We start from the raw sequence: 23,311 nt of genomic DNA on the forward strand, positions 1-23,311 counted from the left end.
TGTGCTGTATTGGCTATTTATCATCTTCTTGTGTCTACTTTTTAATTGTGTTGTCTATTAATGAGCTCTAAGAATTCTTTATATATTCTGGTCATAGGTTATATGCATTGTAAATATGGTCTGTTTAAGGACTACTTTTCATTTTAATGATGTCATTTAAAGTTCTAAATTTTGATGGAATCTCATTTATCAGGGTTTTTTTATACATCATGTTTTTTGTATCCTAGGAAGTTCTTGCATACCCTAAATTCATAAACATTTTCCTGTATAATTTCTTCTTAAAGTTTCATAGTTTTAGTCTTTCATATTTAGGTTCATAGATCCTTTCAAGTTATTTTTATGTGTGGAAATAAAGGGTTGAGGTTAATTTTTTATATACGGATACCAGGTGTTCTAGTGCCATTTGCTGAAAACACTATCTTTTCCTCTCCTCTTGAGTTGAGCTTATGTTCTATAAAATGTTAATGTTAAATAATCTTTCAAAAGTCAGTGGACCATATATGTGTGGTTCTATTTCTAGATTGTCTGTTTTCTTCAAATGATCTATATGTCTTTCCTTACACCAACACTGCCTTGATTACTGTAGCTTTAGAGGAAGTCTTAAAATTAGGTTCTAAATGTCTTCCAACACTGTTTTTTTTTCTTTTTCTTTTTACTTTTCTAGGTCCTTTGTACTCCTACATAACTTTTAAATTTCAATACCCAATTCTTCATTTATAGCAAGTATACATAGACCTGAATTTTTATATATACCTTGTGTTTTCTAATCCTGCTAAATTCAAATACAAGTTCTAGGGGCTCCTAGAGATTTCTTATTATTTTCTCTGTAGATGATCATTTCATCTACATATAAAGATTTTGCTTCTACCTTGCCAATCCTATTGTAATTGTGTCATTTTATTGCCAGACTATTTTGGTTTAGGCCTATGTTGGAAAGTTTAATGGACAGATGAAGAGTAGGCATATCTGCCCTTGTTCCCCACCTTAGGGAGAAAGCATTGTATCTTCTCCATTCATATAAGGCATTTTTGCTGGAAGTGTGGATTACATGTCTTTAATCTGTTGAGAAGGTTCTGTTCTACTTCTAGTCTCCTGATAGCTTTTACCATGAACAGCTGTAGCATTTAATTCTATACTTTTTCTCCAACTAGTGACAGGATCATATGGCTTTTTATTTCCTCTGTTAAAATGATGACTCACTTCCAATGCTGAACCAACACTGCCATCTCTATAATAAAACCACTTTCTACATACTGCCAGATCTGACTTCTAATAGTTTGCTTTGTTAAATGAATTTCTATGTTCATACTTTTTTCTTCTATTATCTTTATCCAGTTTTAGGATTAGCACAATGTTGAGTTCCTAAAATTAGGAGAGAAGTGTTCCTTTTTTTTCTGCTTTAAATGTTTTATATAATTTACCAGTTAAAATGTATACCAGCCTGTTGTTGTCATATAGGTAGGTTTTCAAGCTAGGGATATACTTTCTTTAATAGGTGCTATTCAAATTTTATATTTCCTCCAGAGTTAGTTTCACTAATTTGTTTTCCAAGGTACTTCTTAGAAGTTGTCAAATTTATTTCAAAAAAGATTTTTGTAATATGCTTCCTATATCCTTTTAAATTCTGTGAAATCTGTGGTAACATCTCCTAGGTCTTGATATTGTAATTTTAAAAGTGTATGATCGATATTGTGTAATAGGAAGTAAAGGTCTGGCGGGGGGCGGGGGAGGTGGGGGAGGGGAAAGAGGGGAAAAAATATGAGAAAGGGAAAAAAATGCAAACAAAGTCTTGCAAATAGGGAAGGATGGAGGGGGTGAATGGAGGACAGGGGAAGGGGAAAAAATGAGAACCAAGATACTCATGTAATGGTACAAGATCCCAATGATGTATGTAACTGTATTTTATACCTAAAATGTACCAATAAACTTAATGGGGAAAAATAAAAAATAAAATAACTGCATTAGAAATAATTCGTTCCTGTGAGACCTGAACCACTTTGTGAGACTAGCATTAATTTATTCATGAGAGTGTAGACCCTGTGTTCCCCATGACGTCTATTAAAGATTGTACCACCTCAACACTGTCACGTTAGGGACCAGGCTTCCAGCACATGAAACTTTTGAGGGACAAACCATATCCAAATCATAGCAAAAACTTTAATGTGACCTATCACTTCAGTAGGCAAATGGATAATCCACAGTACATCCAGACAATGGACTCTTACTCTGCACTAAGCAGAAAGGAGCTACCAGCTATGAAAAGGCATGGAAGAACCTTAAAGGCACATTGCTAAGTGAAAAAAGCCAATCTAAAAAGGCTACATACTAAATGATTCCACCTATATGACATTTTGCAAAGGGCAAAACTATGGAGACAGTAAAAATTCAGTGATTTTCAGAGGTTACGTATAATCATTAATGATGAATAAGCAGAACACAGAATTACTTTAGGACAGTGAAACTATTCTGTGTGATACTGTAATGATGGATGCATGCCATTATATATTTGTCAAAACCCATACAATGTACCAGATCAAAAGTGAACATTCCTTTAAACTATGGACTTTGGGTAATGATATATCAATGTAGGCTCATTAACTGTTAACAAATGTACCATTTTGTGGGGCTGTCAGTAACAAGGGATGCTGTGTGTGTGTGTGTGTGTGTCTGTGTGTGTAGGCAGAGTGCACATAGAAATTCACTGTGCTTTCTGTTAAAATTTTGCTGTAAACCTAAAACTGCTCCAAAAAAATAGTCACTTAAAATACACCTAGATAAACTAAGGTTACTTCTGCCTCCATTTGGCTGGCTCAAACAAGATGCAGCATGTTTAAAGTTGTTGGTGGAAATTTCTGTGGAAAAATATCAGAATTAAATCTCTTAAAGGTCATTAACAACTAGCTTTCACCAGACAATAATTTGACGCAATATACTGAACAATTCACTCTAGACTAGAAACATTGTCTCACAATCATATGTGTTTAGTTTTGTGCACAATATCCTCAGTCCTTTTTTTTGAAGCTATTTAATAATAGTTACATAAATGGTGAAATACAATTGCAAAAATTAAGAACAATTCACATTGGTTGTGAACTTTACAGTTTATAAAGAGTTTCATCATTAGCATCTTACTTGATCCTCTGTACCACCTCAATGTAGAAAAGTGAAAAATAAATAAGCAAAGAAAATGTGACTATATGACTGGAAAATGATTGAAGAAACTGGCTGTAATGCACCACTGCTACTTCCTTCTACCTTATTCTTCTTGTAACTGGCCAAAAAATATTACAAGACATCCCATCTGTGCCACCAGACAGACATGTGAAACAATAATATTAGAAAGTAAGACCACTGCCCTCAATGCTGTGGAACGGAGCTGCCCCCTAGCACAGGGGAGGTCAACATTCTGGGCCACCGTACCACCACTCCCAGTGCTGAGGAGGTGAGCAGCATGGGCACCAGCAACACACATCCCTCCTCTCAACCTCCCCACCCCCATGGAAATGAGAAGACATGTAAACAAGTCTCAAAACCAGACTTCCAGATCACCTAAAGTAGTGCCAAATGGAAACTAAAAGGAACAATCTGATACTCAACAACCTGGACTCCCTGAACTGGCAACAAAATAGGATCTGGAAAAAATGAAATCAAAAATAGGGAGGGCTAGGAATGGGGAAAAAATAAGAACAAAGATGCATCATGTAAAGGTACAAGTTCCTAGTGAGAAATGTAAATGTGTTGTATACCTAAAATGCACCAATAAAAGAATTTAAGAAGGAAAAAAAAAGAAATAATTTCTCAGATAACAGCAGAGATTATGCCCACTGTGCAGGACATGATTAATAAGTCTAGAGGGGACACAGATAAATAAAAAGAGGAGCTAAGGAGCATGATGAAATCCCAACATAGGAAACAAATGGAATCCATAAAACAGATGCAAACAGATTCCAGGAGATTAAAAACTCCATTGAAAGTCTACACAGCAGAAGGAGCCAATGTGAGGAAAGAATTTCAGATATAGTAAAGATAAGACTGCAATTAGAGACCAGGAAAAGAACAATTTCTTTAAAATAGTAATGGACCACGAGAAATCAATCCAGCAGGTGCTAGAAGATGCAAAGAAGAATACCATAAGACTGATTGGAGTCAATGAAGAAACAGGAGAGAGTGCAGAAGACATAAAAAAACTGTTCACAGAAGGGATGGCAGAAAACTTCCCAAGCAGGGGAAAAGAGCTTGACATACAGATAAGTGAGGCATATAGGACTCCAACTAGCCTTGATCAATAAAAACCTACACATAGGCATATAATAGTTAAGATTCTAGAAACACAACAGAAGAACCAAATTCTGCAAGCAGTTAGAGAAAAGAAACAAATTACATACAAAGGAAAACCTATCAGAATCACAGCAGACTTCTCAAGGCAAACCCTCAAAGCAAGAAGACCTTGGAATGACATATTTCAATCCCAAGGGAAACCCCAGATTGATGTACCTCCAACCCAGATTGATGTATCCTGCAAAACTGTCTTTCAAAACTGAGGGAGAAATGAGATACTTTCATGACAAAGAGCACCTTAGGAACTTCATGAATACCAATCCAGCATTCCAAAAACTTTTACACAATATTCCTAGGAAAAGACAATAAGGATCACAACCCAGGAAGCCCAGCAGAATGAATCCATTGGGCACCACAAGAAATTAAACACAAAAGGGGATAATCCAATAAAATGAAAAAGTCATGACAATGTTAAGTCAATATGTATCAGTTATAATGATCAGTATTAATGGTCTCAGTTCACCAATCAAAAGAAATAGATTGGCAGAATGGGTCAAGAAGCAAGATCCAACAATATCCCACATACAAGAATCACTTAATTCAAAAAGAAACTCATAGACTGAACTTGAAAGGGTAGAAAACAATACTAGATGTGACAAGAACCTGAAAAAAAGCAGGAGTAGCTTTCCTCTGCAGATCAAGCATCTTTCAAACCAACATTGATTAAGAGAGACAAAGAAGGACACTACATCCTTGTAAAGGGAACAATCCAAGAAGAACAGATGACAATCATAAACATATATGCACCAAACATTAGTGCACCCAACTATATAAAACAAATACTAACAGACATGAAAAATCAAATAAGCACTAATACAATAGTGGTGGAAGACCTCGATACCCCATTGTCACAAATAGATCAACTAGACAAAAAAGAAGCAACAAAATACTAGAACTCAATCAAACTTTTGAACAAATGAACTGAACAGATGTGTACAGAGTGTTCCACCCTACAAAATCAGAATACACATTCTTTTCAGCTGCACACGGGTCATTCTCCAAAATAGACCACATACTCATTCATAAAACATGTTTAAGTAAGTGCAAAGGAATTGAAGTTATCCCTGTATATTATCAGACCATAGTACAATGAAATTGGAGATACATAGCAAAAAGAAACTGGAAAAATTTCATAAAAAACATGGAAACTGAACAACACACTTCAGAAAAACTAATGGGTCACAGAAGAAATCGAAGAAGAAATCAGACAGTTCCTACAATTAAATGAAAATGACAATACAACCTATCAGAATCCATGAGACACAATGAAAGCAATCTTACGAGGGAAATTCAGAGCAGTGAACACTCATTTTAGGAAAACAGAGCAAGCCCAATTAAACAACCTGATGCTGCACCTCAAGCTCTAGAAAAAGAAGGGCAGGACAAACTCAAAACTCATACAAGGAAGGAAATTATAAAGATCAGAGCAGAAATCAATGCAATGGAGACTAAGAGAATGATACAAAAAAAATCAATGAAGCCAAGAGTTGATTCTTCGAAAAACTAAAGAAAATTAACAAACCCTTAGCCAACCTTATCAGAAAAAGGAAAGAAATGGCCCAAATCCATGCAATTAGGAATGAAAAGGATAAAATTACAACGGACCCAGCAGAAATCCAGAGGATCATCAATTCGAGAACCTATACACCAATAAGATGGAAAACACAGAAGAAATGGACAGATTCCTAGATACATATGAATTACCAAAGTTGAACGAAGAAGACCTAAAAATTCTAAACAACGTAATATCAATCAATGAAATTGAAAGTGTAAGTAAAAACTTGCCAACTAAGAAAAGCCTGGGTCCTGATGTCTTCACTGCCGAATTCTACAAGACATTTAGAGAGAAACTACTGCCACTACTGTTTAAACTCTTCAATGAAATTGAAAGGGAAGCAATACTCCTGAATTTATTCCTGGAAACAAGCATCACCTTGATCCCCAAAGCAGAGAAAGACCCAACTGAAAAAGGGAACTATAGGCTACTAATCTCACTAATGAGCATTGATGCCAAATCCTTAACAAGATACTGGCAAACTGAATGCAGAAGATCATCAAGAAGATCATACACCCTGACCAAGTGGGATTTATCCCAGGGATGCAGGAATGGATTGTTCAGCATACGCAAATCAATAAATGTAATACACTACGTCAATAAAGCCAAGGGAAAAACCCATATGATCATCTCAATAGATGCAGAAAAAGCATTTGACAAAATTCAACATGTATTTATGATAAAAACTCTACAAAAAAATTGGAATGAATGGTCTCTACCTCAATCTGATAAAAGCCATCTATGAAAAGCCAACAGCCAATATCATACTAAATGGTCAAAAATTGAAATCCTTCACACTAAAATCAGGATCAAGACAAGGATGTCCACTATCACCATTCCTGTTCAATATAGTCTTGGAAACATTAGCCACAGCAATTAGACAAGGGAAAGAAATAAAAGAAGTAAAGACAGGAAATGAAGAAGTCAAATTGTCATTATTTGCAGATGACATGATACTGTATATAGAAGACCCAAAGAGCTCCACCAAAAGTCTTCTAGACTTAATAACCAACTTTAGTAAAGTAGCTGGATACAAGGCCAACACACAAAAATCAATAGCTTTCCTCTACATGAACAACAGACTCACTGAGAGAGAAATCAGGCAAACAATCCATTTAACAATAGCATCCAAAAAACTGAAATACCTAGGAATCAACCTAACAAAAGAAATCAAAGACCTCTTCTCTGAAAACTATGGCACTCTGAAAAGAGAGATTGAAGATGATATCAGAAAATGCAAAGATATCCCTTGCTCCTGCTTAGGAAGACTCAACATAGTGAAAATGGCCATACTTCCAAAACTGCTATGTAGATTCAACGCAATCCCAATTGAAATTTCAGCAACATACTTCATGGACCTTGAGAAAACAATCCAAAAGTTCATTTGGAACAAGAAGAGACCAAGAATAGCAAAAGGAATTCTAGGCAACAAAGACATGGCAGGGGTATCACAACCCCCAACTTGAAACTATACTACAAAGTTACTGTGATAAAAACAGCATGGTATTGGCTAAGAAACAGACCTGAGGAACAATGGAATAGATTAGAAGATGCAGAAACAACTCCAGACACACTCAGCCACCTCATCTTCAACAAAGGAGCCAAACACCCTCACTGGAAGAAAGATAGCCTCTTTAATAAATTGTGCTGGAAAAATTGGGTTTCAACATGCCAAGGATTTAAACTAGACCTATATCTCTCACCATGCACTAAACTAAAATCAAAATGGATTAAAAATCTAAATATTGAAACAAAAATGATGAAGCGGCTGGAACAGCGGTTAGGTAGAACTCTTGAAGACATTGGTGTAGGAAAAGATTTTATGAACAAAACCTCAGTTGCCCGTGAACTAGCACAAACAATCAACAAGTGGGATCTCTTCTTATCAAAAAGCTTCTGCTCAGCAAGAGAAACCACCAACAGAGTGGAGAGACAATCCACAATGTGGGAAAAAATTTTCACCTGCTGTTCCTCAGACAAAGATCTACTGTCTAGAATCTATAAAGAACTTTAAAAAATCAGACCTCCCAAATTTAAAGACCCAATCCAAAAATGGGCATCTGAAATGAACAGACATTTCTCACACAAAGAAGCAGAAATAGGATAGAAACATATGAAAAAATGTTCAACATCACTGGTCATTCAAGAGATGCAAATGAAAACAACGCTGAGATTCCACTTCACCCCAGAAAGAATGGCTGCTCTCAAGAAATGAACCAATAACAAATGTTGGTGGGGCTGTGGGAAAAGAGGAACCCTGCTCCACTGCTGGTGGGGGTGTAGACTGGTGCAACCACTGTGGAAATCAGTATGAAGACACCTCAAAGAACTAGGACTGGAAATCCCATTTGATCCAACTATTCCCCTGCTGGGTATCTTCCCCAAAGAATTAAAAGTATCATACCACAGTGATATATGTGCACCCATGTTCACAACAGCACAGTTTGTAATAGGTACAACTTGGAAGTAGCTCAAGTACCCATCAACTGGAGACTGGATAAAGAAAATGTGGGTTTTTTAAAATAAAATGGAGTTCTACTCAGGCATAAAAAATGAAAAATTATAGACATAGCTAAATGGATGCACATTGAGGCAATACTCTTAAGTGAAATAAATAGAACACACATTTGTAAATATAGAATAGTTTCTCTGATGTGAGAAACTGAAAGTGTAAAAAATGACTAAAAGGTATAATTGTTAATGTGAAATAGGAAGAAAAGAGGCAAAGGGGAAGGAGAAGTGGGAGGGGTAGTGGAAAGAAAAGAAGGGAATGGAATTAATATGAGAAAATGAAAAGATGGAAACAAAGTCTTTGTAAATAAGGAGGGATGGAGGGGTTGAAGGGAGGGCAAGGGAATGTGGGAAAAATAAGAACCAAGAGAGATTATGTAAAGGTGCAAATTTCCAATGATGAATGTCATTATATTGTATACCTAAAATGTACCAATAAAATTAATTTTAAAAATAAAAAGTCCAAATCAAAAAACAAAACAAAACAAAAAAGAAATTGAATCATATTTGGGGGAGCTGCAATTACAGTGAACATCGTTGTGATTTGTAATGTCATTTTAATTGCACGCATTTTATTTGCCTGAGTTTTGCCATAAAATAAAAGTTTTTCATAATCCTTTCCTTTTGTAATAATGAAGTTATAGAGAACACATTTTCTATATCTACAACTTCTCTTAGCAAACCTAAAGTGAAAGGTTTTTTTCCCCTTCATATTGAAGAAAAAATTTAAGGTCATCTCTTTTCCTGTCTTTTTCTCTAAAAGGTATGGCAGAATAGTCATTTACTTAATATCCTGTTTCGGTGTGGGCATTACCGGAGTTGTGGTGGCATTTGCACCAAATTTCCCTGTGTTTGTGATCTTCCGCTTCCTACAAGGTGTGTTTGGAAAGGGCACATGGATGACTTGCTACGTGATTGGTAAGACTTTGATATACCCTCTTCTCTGTTTGGGAACTGGGGTCAGGTGGCCAAGAAATGTTGCCAAGTGGGCCTTCCTTTAACAGTAATTACAAGAGACTTCCTTACAGTGACAGTAATTGCAAATAGAAGGGCTTGAGAGCAGGCTTCTGACTTCTCTGGAGACTGAAATGCTGTTTTAATTTGGGAACTAAATATAAACATCATAAAATACTGTGATAAACCACCTCTGAGCATTCCTGTCATAGTTATCACATTTTCCAGCTTTGCTTTACTGGGAATTAATTCCCATAAAAATTTCAGTATTTCCTTGAAACATTTTAAAAGTATTTTCTGTCCTTAAATATGATTTTTAATTCTCATATATATGAACTATTTACCATGTGGGAGATATGTTCTAAAAATGAAAAGTTTATGAGCCTTTGTTATCTCTCTCTCATACCTAGAAAGTTTGACCTTCTGTTTATGAAAGAAAGCCTTCCCTCTACTTTTTGCTCATATTATTGGAAAAGTCCAGCTGCTCCCTTTGGCTCAATTTCTAATATAAGACCATCCACCTACTACACTTCAATTCATTGTAGATTCATGACTAGGGTAATGGGAAGGCTCTTCTTGAATTATGGCTCTAGATTTTTGGAGGCCACTCTTTCATTACTGCTATACCCAAGCAATGCCTAATTTTAAAATCTTTTCAAAACCTTTTTATGGATGGGAAAAGGAGAGGGAATGCTAAGAGAAATTGTCATTGACTGGAGCAGAAGGGACAGCTTTGGAATGTGAGACATTTTTAAGGAGACCCACATATACATGAATGTTCCAAGTTGTGATCTTAGGACAGCATTAAGATAGTTTATCCCAGGATGACCAGAGCAGAATAAATCAATGAGTAGGAAGGGGCAGAGGAGGAAGGATTCTAGCAATAAAATTTCCCATATGATTTTAAAAAGAAATGTTACATAAATGAGAAGTCTAACACTGTGGCAAGAATTGTCACTTAATAAAAACTATCTTGTTATAATGAAAAGCATTTGTAGAATCTGATGTTCATAGTGAACCTCTGTAAACTATAATGTGTAAATCTTTAAAGACACAATGATAAAAATTTAGCAGTTTACTATATTGTTTTGACAATTACAATTACTTTCCAAAGTAATCATCATTGAAGTCTCCCTAAAGCCAGCGCATATTCTTTGTATTGCCCAACCATACCCAGGAGGGTACCAAGCTGGGTACCTAAGAGGAACATGGCAGAGGAGAGACTGAGACAGAGGCATTTAAGGAAAGTGGAAAGTGTATCTCCATCGTTTCAGCAAGTGTGGAAGCCTCAGTATCTTTGAGTTCTAGAGTGTTCTCAAAATGCTAATGGATAAACAGGTGTCACGTCTCTGTTTATTTTGGAGCTGATCTTGAGCTCCTCTAACCTCTTGTGTTTGTTTTCCTTCAGTGACAGAAATAGTAGGTTCAAAACAAAGGAGGATTGTGGGAATAGTGATTCAAATGTTCTTCACCCTTGGAATCATAATTCTCCCTGGAATTGCCTACTTTATCCCCAATTGGCAAGGGATGCAACTAGCCATAACGCTGCCCAACTTTCTCTTCCTCCTTTATTACTGGTAATGTGGTTTTGGTCATTATCATATTTATACTTATTCCACAGAAATGTAGAATCTAAGCCAACATGAAAATGAAAGAAATAAAGGAAATTTTCTAACATTTCCAGAAGGGATATGGACTTTGAAGATTTTCCAAGTACTTGAGAATTTATAGTGATTATTTATTCATTATAAGATTAATGGTTGTTACTAAAAGTGATAAAATACCAAAATGCAAAAATCTAGAGAATTGCGTTGTATTTTATTATTTTACAATATCTTAATGAAAACCATGAAGCAGCAAACTATATCTGCCAGTATTTCAGAAAGCAAATTGAATGTAATTAAATTAATTTGCTTCTCTGTATGCTTTATTGAGCGAATTAACATGACTCAAGAATTCTATGAGGAATAAGAAAATGTTAAGAGCATCAGAAATTAAATTATCAAGAAGGTACAGGTATATGCATTTGACTCTTATTAATGCAGACATGTTTTAATCATTCCTTTCATTTAATTTTAATCTGTCAGCAAATCAATTTACATAAATCAAGTTATTAACTTCTTCCTAATACTCACTAAACCCCAATTCTTTTCATATATGTGCTAGAGATACTATATTGTAGGACAGCCTGGTCTTGCAAAAGCAATGTAATATTATTTTTATGATCAGTGACCCAATTACAAAATTTACATTTTTTCATTCATTAAAATTTGCAAAGATAGTCTATGTTTCAGAGAGTTTACTGTCAGCTCATAGAATCATTGCAACCTGTACCTAACTGCAAGATGCATTTTGATAGAAAAATTCACGTCATAAACTTTTAGGTTTTGAAATTCCTGACATAACTCAAAAAAACCTCCTTCTTTACTAGGGTGGTTCCTGAATCTCCCCGCTGGCTGATTACTCGGAAGGAAGGAGACAAAGCATTAAAAATTTTGAGGCGCATTGCTAAATGCAATGGGAAATATCTCTCGCCAAGTTACTCAGAGGTAATTTTATTCATTAATAATAACAAATATTGTTAAAGTGGGGATGAATTTATTACTTATGTACTTAATTTTGCTCCTTAAAATTATAAATCTTACATAAAATCTTACCAAGTCATTTCTAGTTGAGGTTAATTGATCATTTCAGTCTGTATTTTAATAGTTGGACCAAGTTCCTTTAATTATTGTTCTTTATTTACTGTTGGTCTCATACCAATGATTCATTTTTACTGCCCAAACTATGAATCTTTCCTAATATTCATTTCACTTTGAAGATTCATTTTTAAATTCAGTCTCGGAAATACTATTTATTCAAATTAGAGCTCAACTAACAATGCAGTATTTCAGCTGTAGGCGCACATTGCTTTCTTCCCTCTCTGCCTTTCCTTTCTTCCTCCCTCCCTCCCTCTCTCCTTCCCTCCCTTCCTTCTTTCCTTCTTTTTTTCCTTCCTCTAGCAAAGGTTGTTTAGGAATCTCTGTATGGGGAAAATGAAAAGCTTATTCTTTGCCCTGTGGAAAATATGTTATGCAGTTGAGGATACAATACATATACTCAAAGTAACTGCTGAATAATTAGAGAACAGCATACAGAAAATATATGACAGTGCTTTAGCTGCAAAGATCAAGTGAATGCAGGGTAATGAAAGGATTATTATAAAAGGAATACTAGTGCTTGCTTTGGCAGCACATACAAAATTGGAACTATACAAAGAAGATTAGCGTGGTCTCTGCACAAGAGTGACATGCAAATTCATGAAGCATCCCATATTTTTTGTAGACTGTGATATTTAAGAATTATCTGGGCTGAGTGAGGGTCACTTATTCTCATTACATTATCATATAGACATTTAATCATGTAATAGTTCAGATATATTCCAGTAAGAGAATGCCAGTGCAGTCTATGTGTAGAGTAGTAATGAAGTTCCTTTTGAGTTAAAAAGTGTCACATTTTTTAATTGCAAGATTTCTTTTTAGAACACATAAGGCACAATCTGGTCTTTTGGCATGCACCCACTGCGGACTTTTGCCTCTTCTGTAATAGCTGACCGTGGCAGTGTAATAGTAAGACACTCATTAGAGATGTTGCCCACACCCTGTTGTCTCTACTTTTTCTTTTGCAGAACTCAGCAAAATTCTGATGATGTACAATATTCATACTTTAGGTTGAATACATTACTATTTGATTCCTGGCTGGTAGATCTTAGCTACTACACCTTAATGAGAGAGTGCTGCAGAGTGTAAATAAGATTCCTTCCCTTTATTACACTGGCTTTTAGCTTAGAAAACTGGTTTTAAAAAATGTTGGTTTCTCATCAAATGGGAGTGTTCTCTGTCCTACAGAAAGGAATCTTCTAGAACAGTGGTGGCAAACCTGCATGCCACAGTGGGCATGCAGAGTCCTCTCTGTCAGCATGCAAACAAGTTGCCCCAGCAGCTGATCATTGAAAAACAGGGTTTTTTTCCAAACTAAAACCTCAGCGTTCAGGTTTAATAGCAGTGTTGGCACTTTGGGATAAATAGGAGGGTTTTGGCTGCAGATTAGGCACTTGGTCTCTAAAAGGTTCACCAATCACTGTCCTAAAAAGATTTGTGCTGAGTTCTTTATGAGAGATCAAAAAGGTCCCATGCCTGTCCACACTTTGCACCTGAAAATGTGTGAATGTAAACGTGGTTTCAGGTGGGAGACTGAGATTTTCCATAATATTTTTACACTGGTCTTTGAAGTATGATAGTTTTCAGAACACAAATTGGTTTCATTCCACAGAAAATTGTCACACACTGTCATCTTGTAACTGTATAGTATTGAAGTTTGAAATGCATACTGAAGAATTGTGAGGGCTTAAAAAAATCCTTTTAAATATTTATATAGTTTTGCATGGTCTCATGTAGAGAGTTCTTCTAGCCATTGAGATGTATATTTAATGAGGAAATTCTACATGTTGTTCAATGCAACCTTCCTTACAAATCTGGTGAATTATGGTGTTAATCCTCATAAGTCTACACACTGCAGGTACCTGAAGATCACATGAGTGTGGCAGTTGTGGTGGTGAAGCTGGTTGTGAAAACTTCCTGTAAAGCCATGCCTCACAGGTCATTTTACCAGCCAGCCCGGACACCAAGTCACATGTGACAGTGTCTGATGGGTAGCAAGTAGCGGAGCCCTTGCAGGTGGCACTCAAGACACCCAACTCCACCAGACTGTGAACAGTCAGACTTTCTCTGCAGCTTAGAAAACAGACGTGCCACTGAAAACTCCAGACAGAGGAAGTGGACCTATGTGGACAATATTGTGCGTCTCCCTCCCTTTTTTTAAGTAGAGGACAAATGAATACAATTTTTTAAAAAAACTTTAATATGCACGGCCAACAAATAAATCAGTATAAATTACTTATGAATCCCCCTCCTATGTTCAGGTCTTTAATAGTTAAGATTTCTTCTCTCTCCTTTTTTAAAAGAGTAGCAATTATCTTTTGAGCCTATGAAATTTTTAAAGTTTAACAATGTTATGGTCCACCTTTTTCTTATTATAGAAACTAATGTGGCTTTTGTCATGTTCTTAATTCTTGGGACAAATTGCAAGACAGTGAGATAGTTTAAAATTACCTTTCATGTTGGAAAACATCTAAAAATGAGAATCCAGTGATATTTAAAAACAAATGCTACATAAAAGTTAAAAAAAAGGAATATTAACAATTGTGGCAGATATGGATCTTGACTTAAACCTTAAAATTATTAGACAAAAATATTGCTAAAATATCAGCATTGTTTTCTTTGTAGCATTCAGCTTGTTTTGATAGACATATTCTAAGAAGAATGTTCTGACAAGAAACGAGTTTTGTTGGTTTCATCATTCCTTTCCCTCCCACCCAACCACCCCTATGTTGATCAGATTTATGTGAAGTGAGAAACAGTAGTCTCTCTTTACAAAGGTTTCAACTGAGCAGTTGTCACGGTTGCAAGTAGTTTAATGATGATCCAACACTCACCAGCTTATGACCAATCTTATGTTTTCTGTACACCACTTACTCCCCTTACCTGATTAAGAATCATATGCCAGCCTTCAGGTCATTTCATTTTGCAATATTTTTCTCTAACATAGAAACACGTTCATATTTACTTGACTGTAGGACCATGTGTGCACTATCTTCAGGACATTGCTGAACGAACAGTAAAAAATATTCATTTGGCTCTCATAATTCATTGTAAGTAATCAGAACTTGGATCCAGCTGTGAAGACAGGTAGCTATGGTATGAGCAAATTGGAAGGGCAATGGTATATAGAAAATAATCCTAGCACCATTATTCTAATAAAAATAATTAAACATAATTTCTTAATATCAAATATCAAGTCAATGTTTCCAATTGCCTGATTGTCTTGCAATGTTTTACAGCTCTTTGTTGCCTTAGGCTCGTCATGAAGCTTGTATATTGTCTTGGTTGATACGCCTCTTTAGGTTTCTTTCATCTGTAAGCCCTTTTTCTTTTCCTTACAACTTTGAGGGTGAAGCATCTTGGATGTTTTTCCTGTAGAGTTTTCTGCAAACTAACTTCTCTTGGTTACATCTCTTAGGCTCCTTTAACACTTCCTCTGTCTTTGTAATTACCTGTAAGTTGGTAGTTAGAGTTCAATTTGGTCTGTGTTCATTATTTTTGGCATGACTACTTCATAAGTGGCTTCATACATTTCCATTAGACAGACCTAGTGTCTGCTTGTCTCTTCTTTGGGGACATTGATTGCCACTGATAATCATAGTCTGAATGAATTAAAAATGACAGTATTATCATTGTATCATTATTTCTTCATTTATTTCTGGTATACTTGTATAGAAACTAAATTTTTTAATCAACTCTTGGTTACCCTAGGAAATAGTTCATCTCAGAAATAAAATTTTCTTTTCAAATTAATGAATTTGTTCTTACATGCTCCAAAAGTGAACAGAGTTATGTGGCTTTTTAAACCTCATTATAAACTCCTGGATTTAAACAATCCTTTGTGGTTATTTCGGTAGTATCTTTATTGGTATTCAAATTGTCCCATCTTGGGGTAGATGCAGCTTAGCTGCCCTCATCTGGTAGTTTCTGAACACTTCCTTGCACTTCTAATACAGTGGATTTTTTAACCTCCCTTCTCCAGTTCCAGTCTCAAACTTGGAAATGTGTTTCTTCAGGAATGCTTTGGTTAACAAATGCCTTCCAACCTAAGCTATCCATCTCTAATTTTTTTTTATTGAGTTTATTGGTACATTTAGGAATACCTTATGATCACATTCATCATTGAGAATTTGTACCTATACATGATATATCTTGATTCTTATTTTTTCCCATAACCTTCCCTTCCCTTCAACCCCTCTGGCTCCCCATATACATAAGCTTTGTTTCCATTTTTTCCTTCTTCCCTTCAATATTTTTCTTTCCCTTCTCCCCACCCCCGAGTTCCGCTTCCCCTTTGAACATTTTCTTCCTATTTCACAATACCTGTTATACATTTTGGTCCTCATTTACACCTTCAGTTTCTCACATCAGAAAAATGATTCAGTATTTACACGTGTGTCCTATTTATTTCACTTAGGAGTATGGCCTCAGGGTGCATCCATTTAGCTGTAAATGTCTCAAGTTTATCTTTCTTTATGGCTGAGTAGTACTCCATTTTATAAACACACACGCACACACACACACACACACACACACACACACACCTTCTTTATCCACTCACCAGTTGATGGGCTTTTGGGCTGTTTCCAGGATTTAGCTGTTACAAATTGTGCCACTATAAACATAGGTGCACATATGTCGCAGTGGTATGATGCTTTTAATTCTTTTGGGAACATACCCAGCAGGGGAGTATCAGGGTCAAATGTGACCACTAATCCTAGTTTTTTGAGGAATCTCCACAATTTCCACAGTGGTTGCACCAGTTCACATTTCCACCAATAGTGGAGAAGGGTTCCTTTCTCCCCGCAGCCTTGCCAGCATTTGTTATTGATTGATTTCTTGATAGCAGCCATTCTTCCTGGAGTGAGATGGAATCTCAGTCTAGTTTTCATCTGCATCTCTGAAATGACCAGTGATGTTGAACATTTTTTCATATGTTTCTTTGCTATTTCTACTTCTTTGTCTGAGACATGTCTGTTCATTTCAGATGCCCATTTTTGGATTGGGTCTTTAAATTTGGGGGCAGGTGTCTGATTTTTTTAGTTTTTTTTAATATATTCTAGATAGTAGATCTTTGTCTGAGGAACAGCTGGTAAAAAATTTTTCCCACATTGTAGGTTGTCTCTTAGCTCTGTTGGTGGTTTCTCTGACTGTGCAGAAGCTTTTTAATAAGATGAGATCCCAGTTGATTCTTTTTGCTAGTTCCTGTGCTACTAAGGTTTTGTTCATAAAGTCTTTTCCTATGCCAATGTCTTCAAGAGTTCTACCAAACCTATCTTCCAGCAGGTCTATTGTTTCTGTTTTAATATTTAGGCCTTTGATCCACTTTGATTTTATTTAGTGCATGGTGAAAGATAGGCATCTAGTTTTAATCTTTGGCAGGTTGAAACCCAGTTTTTCTAGCAGCATTTATTAGAGGCTATCTTTCTTCCAGTGAGGGTGTTTGGCTCTTTTATCAAAGATGAGGTGGCTTAGTATGTCTGGAGTTGTTTCTGTGTCTTCTAATCCGTTCCATTGATCCTCAAGTCTTTTTCTTTGCCAGTCCCATGCTATTTTTATCACAGTGACTTTGTAGTATAGTTTCAAGTTGGGGATTGTGATACCCCCCTGTCATGTCTTTATTGCCTAGAATTGCCTTTGCTATTCTAGGTCTCTTCTTGTTGCAAATGAATTTTTGAATTGTTTTCTCTAGTTCTGTGAAGTATATTGTTGGAATTTTCAATCGAGATTACTTTGTATCTATATATCGCTTTTGGAAGTATGGCCATTTTCACTATATTGGTTCTTCCTACCCAGGAACAAGGAATGTCTTTCCATCTTCTGATATCCTCTTTGATCTCTTTTTTCAGAGTGCTGTAGTTTTCAAAGTAGAGGTCTTTTGCTTCCTTTGTTAGATTGATTCCTAGATATTTCAATTTTTTAGATGCTATTGAGAAAGGAATTGTTTCCCCAATTTGTCTCTCTGTGTGTCTTTTATTCATGTACAGGAAGGCTATTTATCTATGAGTGTTGGCCTTGTATCCAGCTACTCTACTGAATCTGGCAGTTAAGTCTAGAAGTCTTTTAGCGGAGTTTTGGGGTCCTCTATGTAGAGTATCATGTCATCCTAAAATAATGACAGTTTAACATCTTCCTTTCCTATCTTTATTCTATTTTTTTCTTTCTCTTATCTAATTGCTATGGCTAATGTTTCCAAGACTATATTGAACAGGAGTGGTGATAGTAGACATCCTTGTCTTGTTCCTGATTTTAGCGTGAAAGATTGAAGTTTTTAACTGTTTAGTATGATGTTGGCTGTTGGTTTTTCATAGATAGCTTTTATCATGTTGAGATAGAGACCATCTATTCTAATTTTCTGTAGAGTTTTTATCATGAATGCATGTTGGATTTTGTCAAATGATTTTTCTGCATCTATTGAGCCATGTCTAATCTTTTTAATTGTATAGCATGTAGAAAAAGCAAAGTATTGTCTTCAAAAAGAGAAGAATTTAGCATTTTCAGTTTAAAACACCTAATAACTGAGTTTAGTTATATTATAAGCCAAGCCATAGTTTTCTGTGTCAAAGATCCCTATGTTCCCACAAGACATAATAATGTGCAAAATATCTTTTATGATAACCCAGAAAAACTGGCCAGCAATAAGGCATTTTACTTGATCTCCAACACTAAAATCAAAGCAGGTAGTCTTACAGCATTTGTGCAATGATAAGCATGGCCTGTATTAATTACTCATATTTCAGTGACTCAAATAAATATTGTCCATGTCAATGTTAGGATCGCCTTGAAACCTCATGTTTACACAATTACTTCACATTATAGTACTAGCCTGCATCTGGCACTCTGGATACCAACTCAAGGACATTCAGGCCCAGAGGTGAACTGCCAAGTGCTCTCTGTTTTCCACAGAACCTCTTCCCAGTAAATTCTGACTTTCAAAATTTGTCATTGTATAAATTGCCTGATCTTTCAAGACCTTGCTCTAATGTCCGCCTTATCCTTGGGGTGCCCGTAGTAGGGAAAAGAGAAAGTTTGAATAGATTTTAAAGAGTCTGGTAAGATTTAAAGTAGCACTAGGAGATTTGACAGCTCTGTGCTCTCCTCTTCAAAAGTACCCCAGCTACCTGCTGGTTCCATCTCTGACAGCAGAGGTCCTGGGATGTTTTAGGGAATCCTAAGGACCTAGTTTAAAACTACCCAAAGCCTAAATTCACTATAAACTAGGATTATACCAGTCTCTGAGGTTTTAGTAACTGGAGGGGAGAAAATAGGTACAAGGCATTTGATTCCAGCATACAGCCAGGTGGATTAGTCCATCATTTGTCTGTTTTGTCAGTCATCTCAGTTGTATATCACATGGATGTTTCTCTTTTCATGGGTAGACAACTCTGTCTCTCTATCTCACTGGTCCTTAGGCTTCTATTTGCTGAAGATCCTGGGTAGCCTCTGGCTCTGTGACAGTGATAGCAAGAAGGTTAAAAAACAAATGGAAGTGACCAGAACTTCAGAATCTCTGAATATACCAACAATGTAACTATTATTCTCTGAGGAAGTCCAAAATCAAAACCCATTGCCAAACAGCCAAGTGGTTTGAGCTCATAGGAAGTTGTGTAGAAATTGGAATCAAAAATATGGGTAGGATTTTGAACAGTAGGTAATTATCTGATGCAGAAGAAGGACTAGTTTAGACAGCTAGGCCAATGATTCCTAAAGTCTTTTAGCCTATGAATATTCTAATTTTAAGGTATATTTGAGAAAATTAAAGCCAAATTATTGGTACATCTATAATAGTTACAGCACAAACAACTCCACAGCATGGCAGGATCTCACAATATATTTAAGGACATCCAGTCATCCACTGACCCACGGATGCACATCAGTGATGAGAGCTGTTCCTGCCTTGGCCACATCTTCTGTTTTGTTCATAAGGCAAATTCCTGGCATATTTTAGTAAATGTAAAATTTTTCCTGATATCGGTTTGGCATTACTTCCTAAATATTACTTGTAATATGCTATTTCTCTGCCCTATATCTGATCATTCATTCAACTTTCCAGTCCTATGTGACAGACATATAATTATACTGTGTTCAGGGATGAAAGACATGTAGGTGAATGATGTGTATGGGAGTATTGAATAACAATGCTCATCTGAGGATATAGCTGTGATCCCACAGGCTGAAAGATGCTGAATACTTGTGCTCATCAAAACAGAAAAAATGGGAACATATTTGAGATGTTTATACTTTTTGCTAATAGTAGGCTTGGTCTATTGATAACTAGTAGAGAGCTATGATTGTTTCTTGGTGAGCTTTTTTAATTTTAAATCAAGAAGTGGTGTTATCTGTAATAGATTGTATTGATGTTCCTAAATATTCACATACTCTGTAAGAGCATTATACATCCTTGTGATTTGCCATGTGACTTGCAGCAATACCTCTTCCAAGAAAATATATGTCCACACCCATCCACACCCAGTGTCAGTCTTGTCCACCTGACTTGACAGGTCTCTACCAATCCAGGACAAAGCTTTGATTTTTAATACAAGGTCTCATTGTGTAGTTCAGACTGGCCTTGAACTCACTGTGTAGTCTAGGCTGGTCTCGAACTGGTAGCGATCCTCCTGCCTCAGCCTCCCAAGTGCTAGGATTATGTGTGTGCCACCATGGCCAGCTCCAGGATGGAGTTTTAAAAGGCAAGTTTCTGGAAGCCTCCATGCTCTTACCTTCTGCCACATATGTAGCATACCTCAAGGGTATACCACAACAGCATATCCCAGCATGGGCTCATGACAGGCAGAGCTGCAGCTGGGAGCAGAGCTGCCACAGATGGGCTACAGCTGCGCTGGGGGACATGGTCAGGGAATCACTGTTTCCTCCTCACATTACTAGGGTATCTTGGCATGCTGCAGAGATGTGGAGTGTCTAAGCATGCAGCCAAACTGATCATAACAGTACTTGTTCATTGCTAGAGTCAGAGTTAATACGTGTTTGGTCATCCAGAGGACACCTGATTGAGGTAAATTAGATGAGTGTTTGGAAATAGTCACATTCTTCTCTTCAATTCCATGGGCTGAAAATACTTCTGGGTTCCATTGATGTTGGGTATGGCAATGTAAATTGCTTTGACCTCATTCATGATGTGTGAGATGTATTGTCTGCCCTCTGATACTGGGCATAACCATGTGGTGTGCTTTGCCTGGTACAAGATCTGACACAGGTAAGGCTTGCATGTGCTTGTGTGGCTCAGCCTTATTTCTGCATTTCATCCATTACCACGGGAGAATATTTCTAGACTCACTTGTTGGGAGAATTTAGAGCAGAGTTCTTCCAGGAAAGATTCCCCAAACCTAAATCAACAATTTCCCAACCCACCCATAAATCTGAGCTAAACTAATGTTTATTATTTTATGTTACTCCCAATTTCAGACCCCAACTGGGTCCTTTTTCCTTTTTGGAACTGTGGCACCAATAGCAAGACTGAGAACCAATTGAGCAGCAAAGGAGACTTTGATTCTTGTCTGAGAATAGAAGTGGGAGATAAATTTGCTAATTAACTTCTTGACCTATTGGGGGTTAGATTATAAATGTAAGGTAAAAGAAATGAGAGAGGGGAATAGGTTAACAAAGGGGCGGAATGTTCATGCTTTTCCTAGGACCTAATATACACTTTTCAAGGATTCAGGCACCACTTCTTTTTGTTTCTTTTATGGTTCTTTCCAGTCATCATCATGGCAATTGTCAGCTGTTATGCACTGGGGGACTAGCAATTTAGCAATGCAGATGGGATTACAGTGACATTTCAGGTTGTCTGGCAGTCACTGTGGCAGCTATCTTAGATCCTTCCTGAAGGGGAACCTCTGGCCTACAGAGATCCTGTCCTCAAGAATAAACAAGATTGGAGTACTACTCAGCCATAAAGAATGAGAAACTAGAGACATTTATAGCTAAATGGATGCATTTTGAGGCCATACTCTTGAATAAAATAAATAGGACACACAGGTGTAAATACTGAATAGTTTCTCTGATGTGAGAAACCGAAAGTGTAAATAAGGATCAAAATGAATAATAGATAATGTGAAATAGGAAGAAAAGGTTCAAAGGGGAAGAGGAAGGGAGAAGGATAGGGGAAAGGAAAGAAGGGAAAGGAATAAATGTGAGAAAAGGAAAAAATGGAAACAAAGACTTTGTAAATGGGGAGGGGTGGAGGGGTTGAACAGAGGGCAGGGGAATGGGGGAAAAAAATAAGAACCAAGATATATTATGTAAAGGTACAAATTCCCAATAATGTATGTCAGCATATTGTATACCTAAAATGCACCAATAAAATTAATGAATTTTTTAAAAAGAATAAACAAGATTAAGGTGGGGTAGAGATTCAGGTAGCTGACTAGGGCAGTACAAGATTAGGAGAGGGTAATGTTGCTACTAAGATTAATGGTTGTTAATCAGCTTTATTTAACAATAGCTGACTGATACATTGGTTGATCAGACATTCTCACTGGTTGATCAGCCATGTTCAGCCATACTGAACTGGATTCTACAATCTCATAGATCACAACTGTGGCAGCATTTTTGGTTTCATTTTTGTTCAAAGATTTTAAAGGCCTTTATCCTAAAAAAAAAAAAACCCTTTCTCTTTCTCACCTGCAAGCCCGTTCTGTATAGTGGAGAATAGTAGGTTAGTATACTATAGAGAATAGTAGGTTACAACTGTAACAAAAAGTCTCTGATAACTAAGGAGTATTCCAAATATATCCACATTCATTAATGGTATTTTTGTGCCATGTTAGCCCAATAAACTCATAAGGTTTGATTATAATTTTCTTATTTTTATGATATGCCTATATAGTTTATTGCTCATGTAAATAATCTCAGTTTATGGAGTTCCAGATATTATATCACTATCCATTTACTCATAGATATGCTCATGGGCAATTCTGATGCTATTATGTTTAGGTGATATGAAGATTAGATGTTGGAGCTTTTTGATCTCAGAGTAATTCTTTTGGGCCAGTTATCAATATGAACGATCCCACTCTGATATATCTCTAAAATAGGAAATGCGTAAACCTTGTTTAAAAGTGTTAATTTGTAGATTACCTCAGTTACCAGAAAGATTTCTAACTCTTGAGAGCCACCCTCTTTTCTATACTTTAATAAACTGTCACATAAACATTAATATTGCTACAGAAAGGGATTTTCTAGCTTTGGGAATATCAGACACTTCCTTTCAAAGGGGAATTTCTACAAACATAAT

At 36.3% G+C, this 23,311-nt stretch overlaps 1 protein-coding gene and 1 non-coding gene across 3 annotated transcripts in view; both read left to right on the forward strand.

The window, feature by feature from the left end:
- The window catches only part of Slc22a3 (solute carrier family 22 member 3), a 144,253-nt gene that overhangs the window by 52,193 nt on the left and 68,749 nt on the right, over window positions 1-23,311 (forward strand). The window contains exons 3-5 of one of the 2 annotated variants that reach the window (XM_004869002.4): window positions 9,168-9,322; window positions 10,767-10,935; window positions 11,790-11,907. In XM_004869002.4, the coding sequence (XP_004869059.1) occupies window positions 9,168-9,322; window positions 10,767-10,935; window positions 11,790-11,907 (442 nt within the window). The remainder of the gene's footprint in view (window positions 1-9,167; window positions 9,323-10,766; window positions 10,936-11,789; window positions 11,908-23,311) is intronic. The other variant, XM_013067165.3, reaches the window with a different exon arrangement.
- Window positions 12,574-12,677, forward strand: LOC147825034 (U6 spliceosomal RNA). The gene has a single exon (XR_015441589.1). It is a non-coding gene; the product is annotated as a U6 spliceosomal RNA (small nuclear RNA).

The sequence above is a fragment of the Heterocephalus glaber genome, unplaced genomic scaffold (genome assembly GCF_053883595.1).
Source record: "Heterocephalus glaber isolate CG9 unplaced genomic scaffold, H.glaber_assembly_v1.0 deba00001523, whole genome shotgun sequence".
NCBI lineage: Eukaryota > Metazoa > Chordata > Mammalia > Rodentia > Bathyergidae > Heterocephalus > Heterocephalus glaber.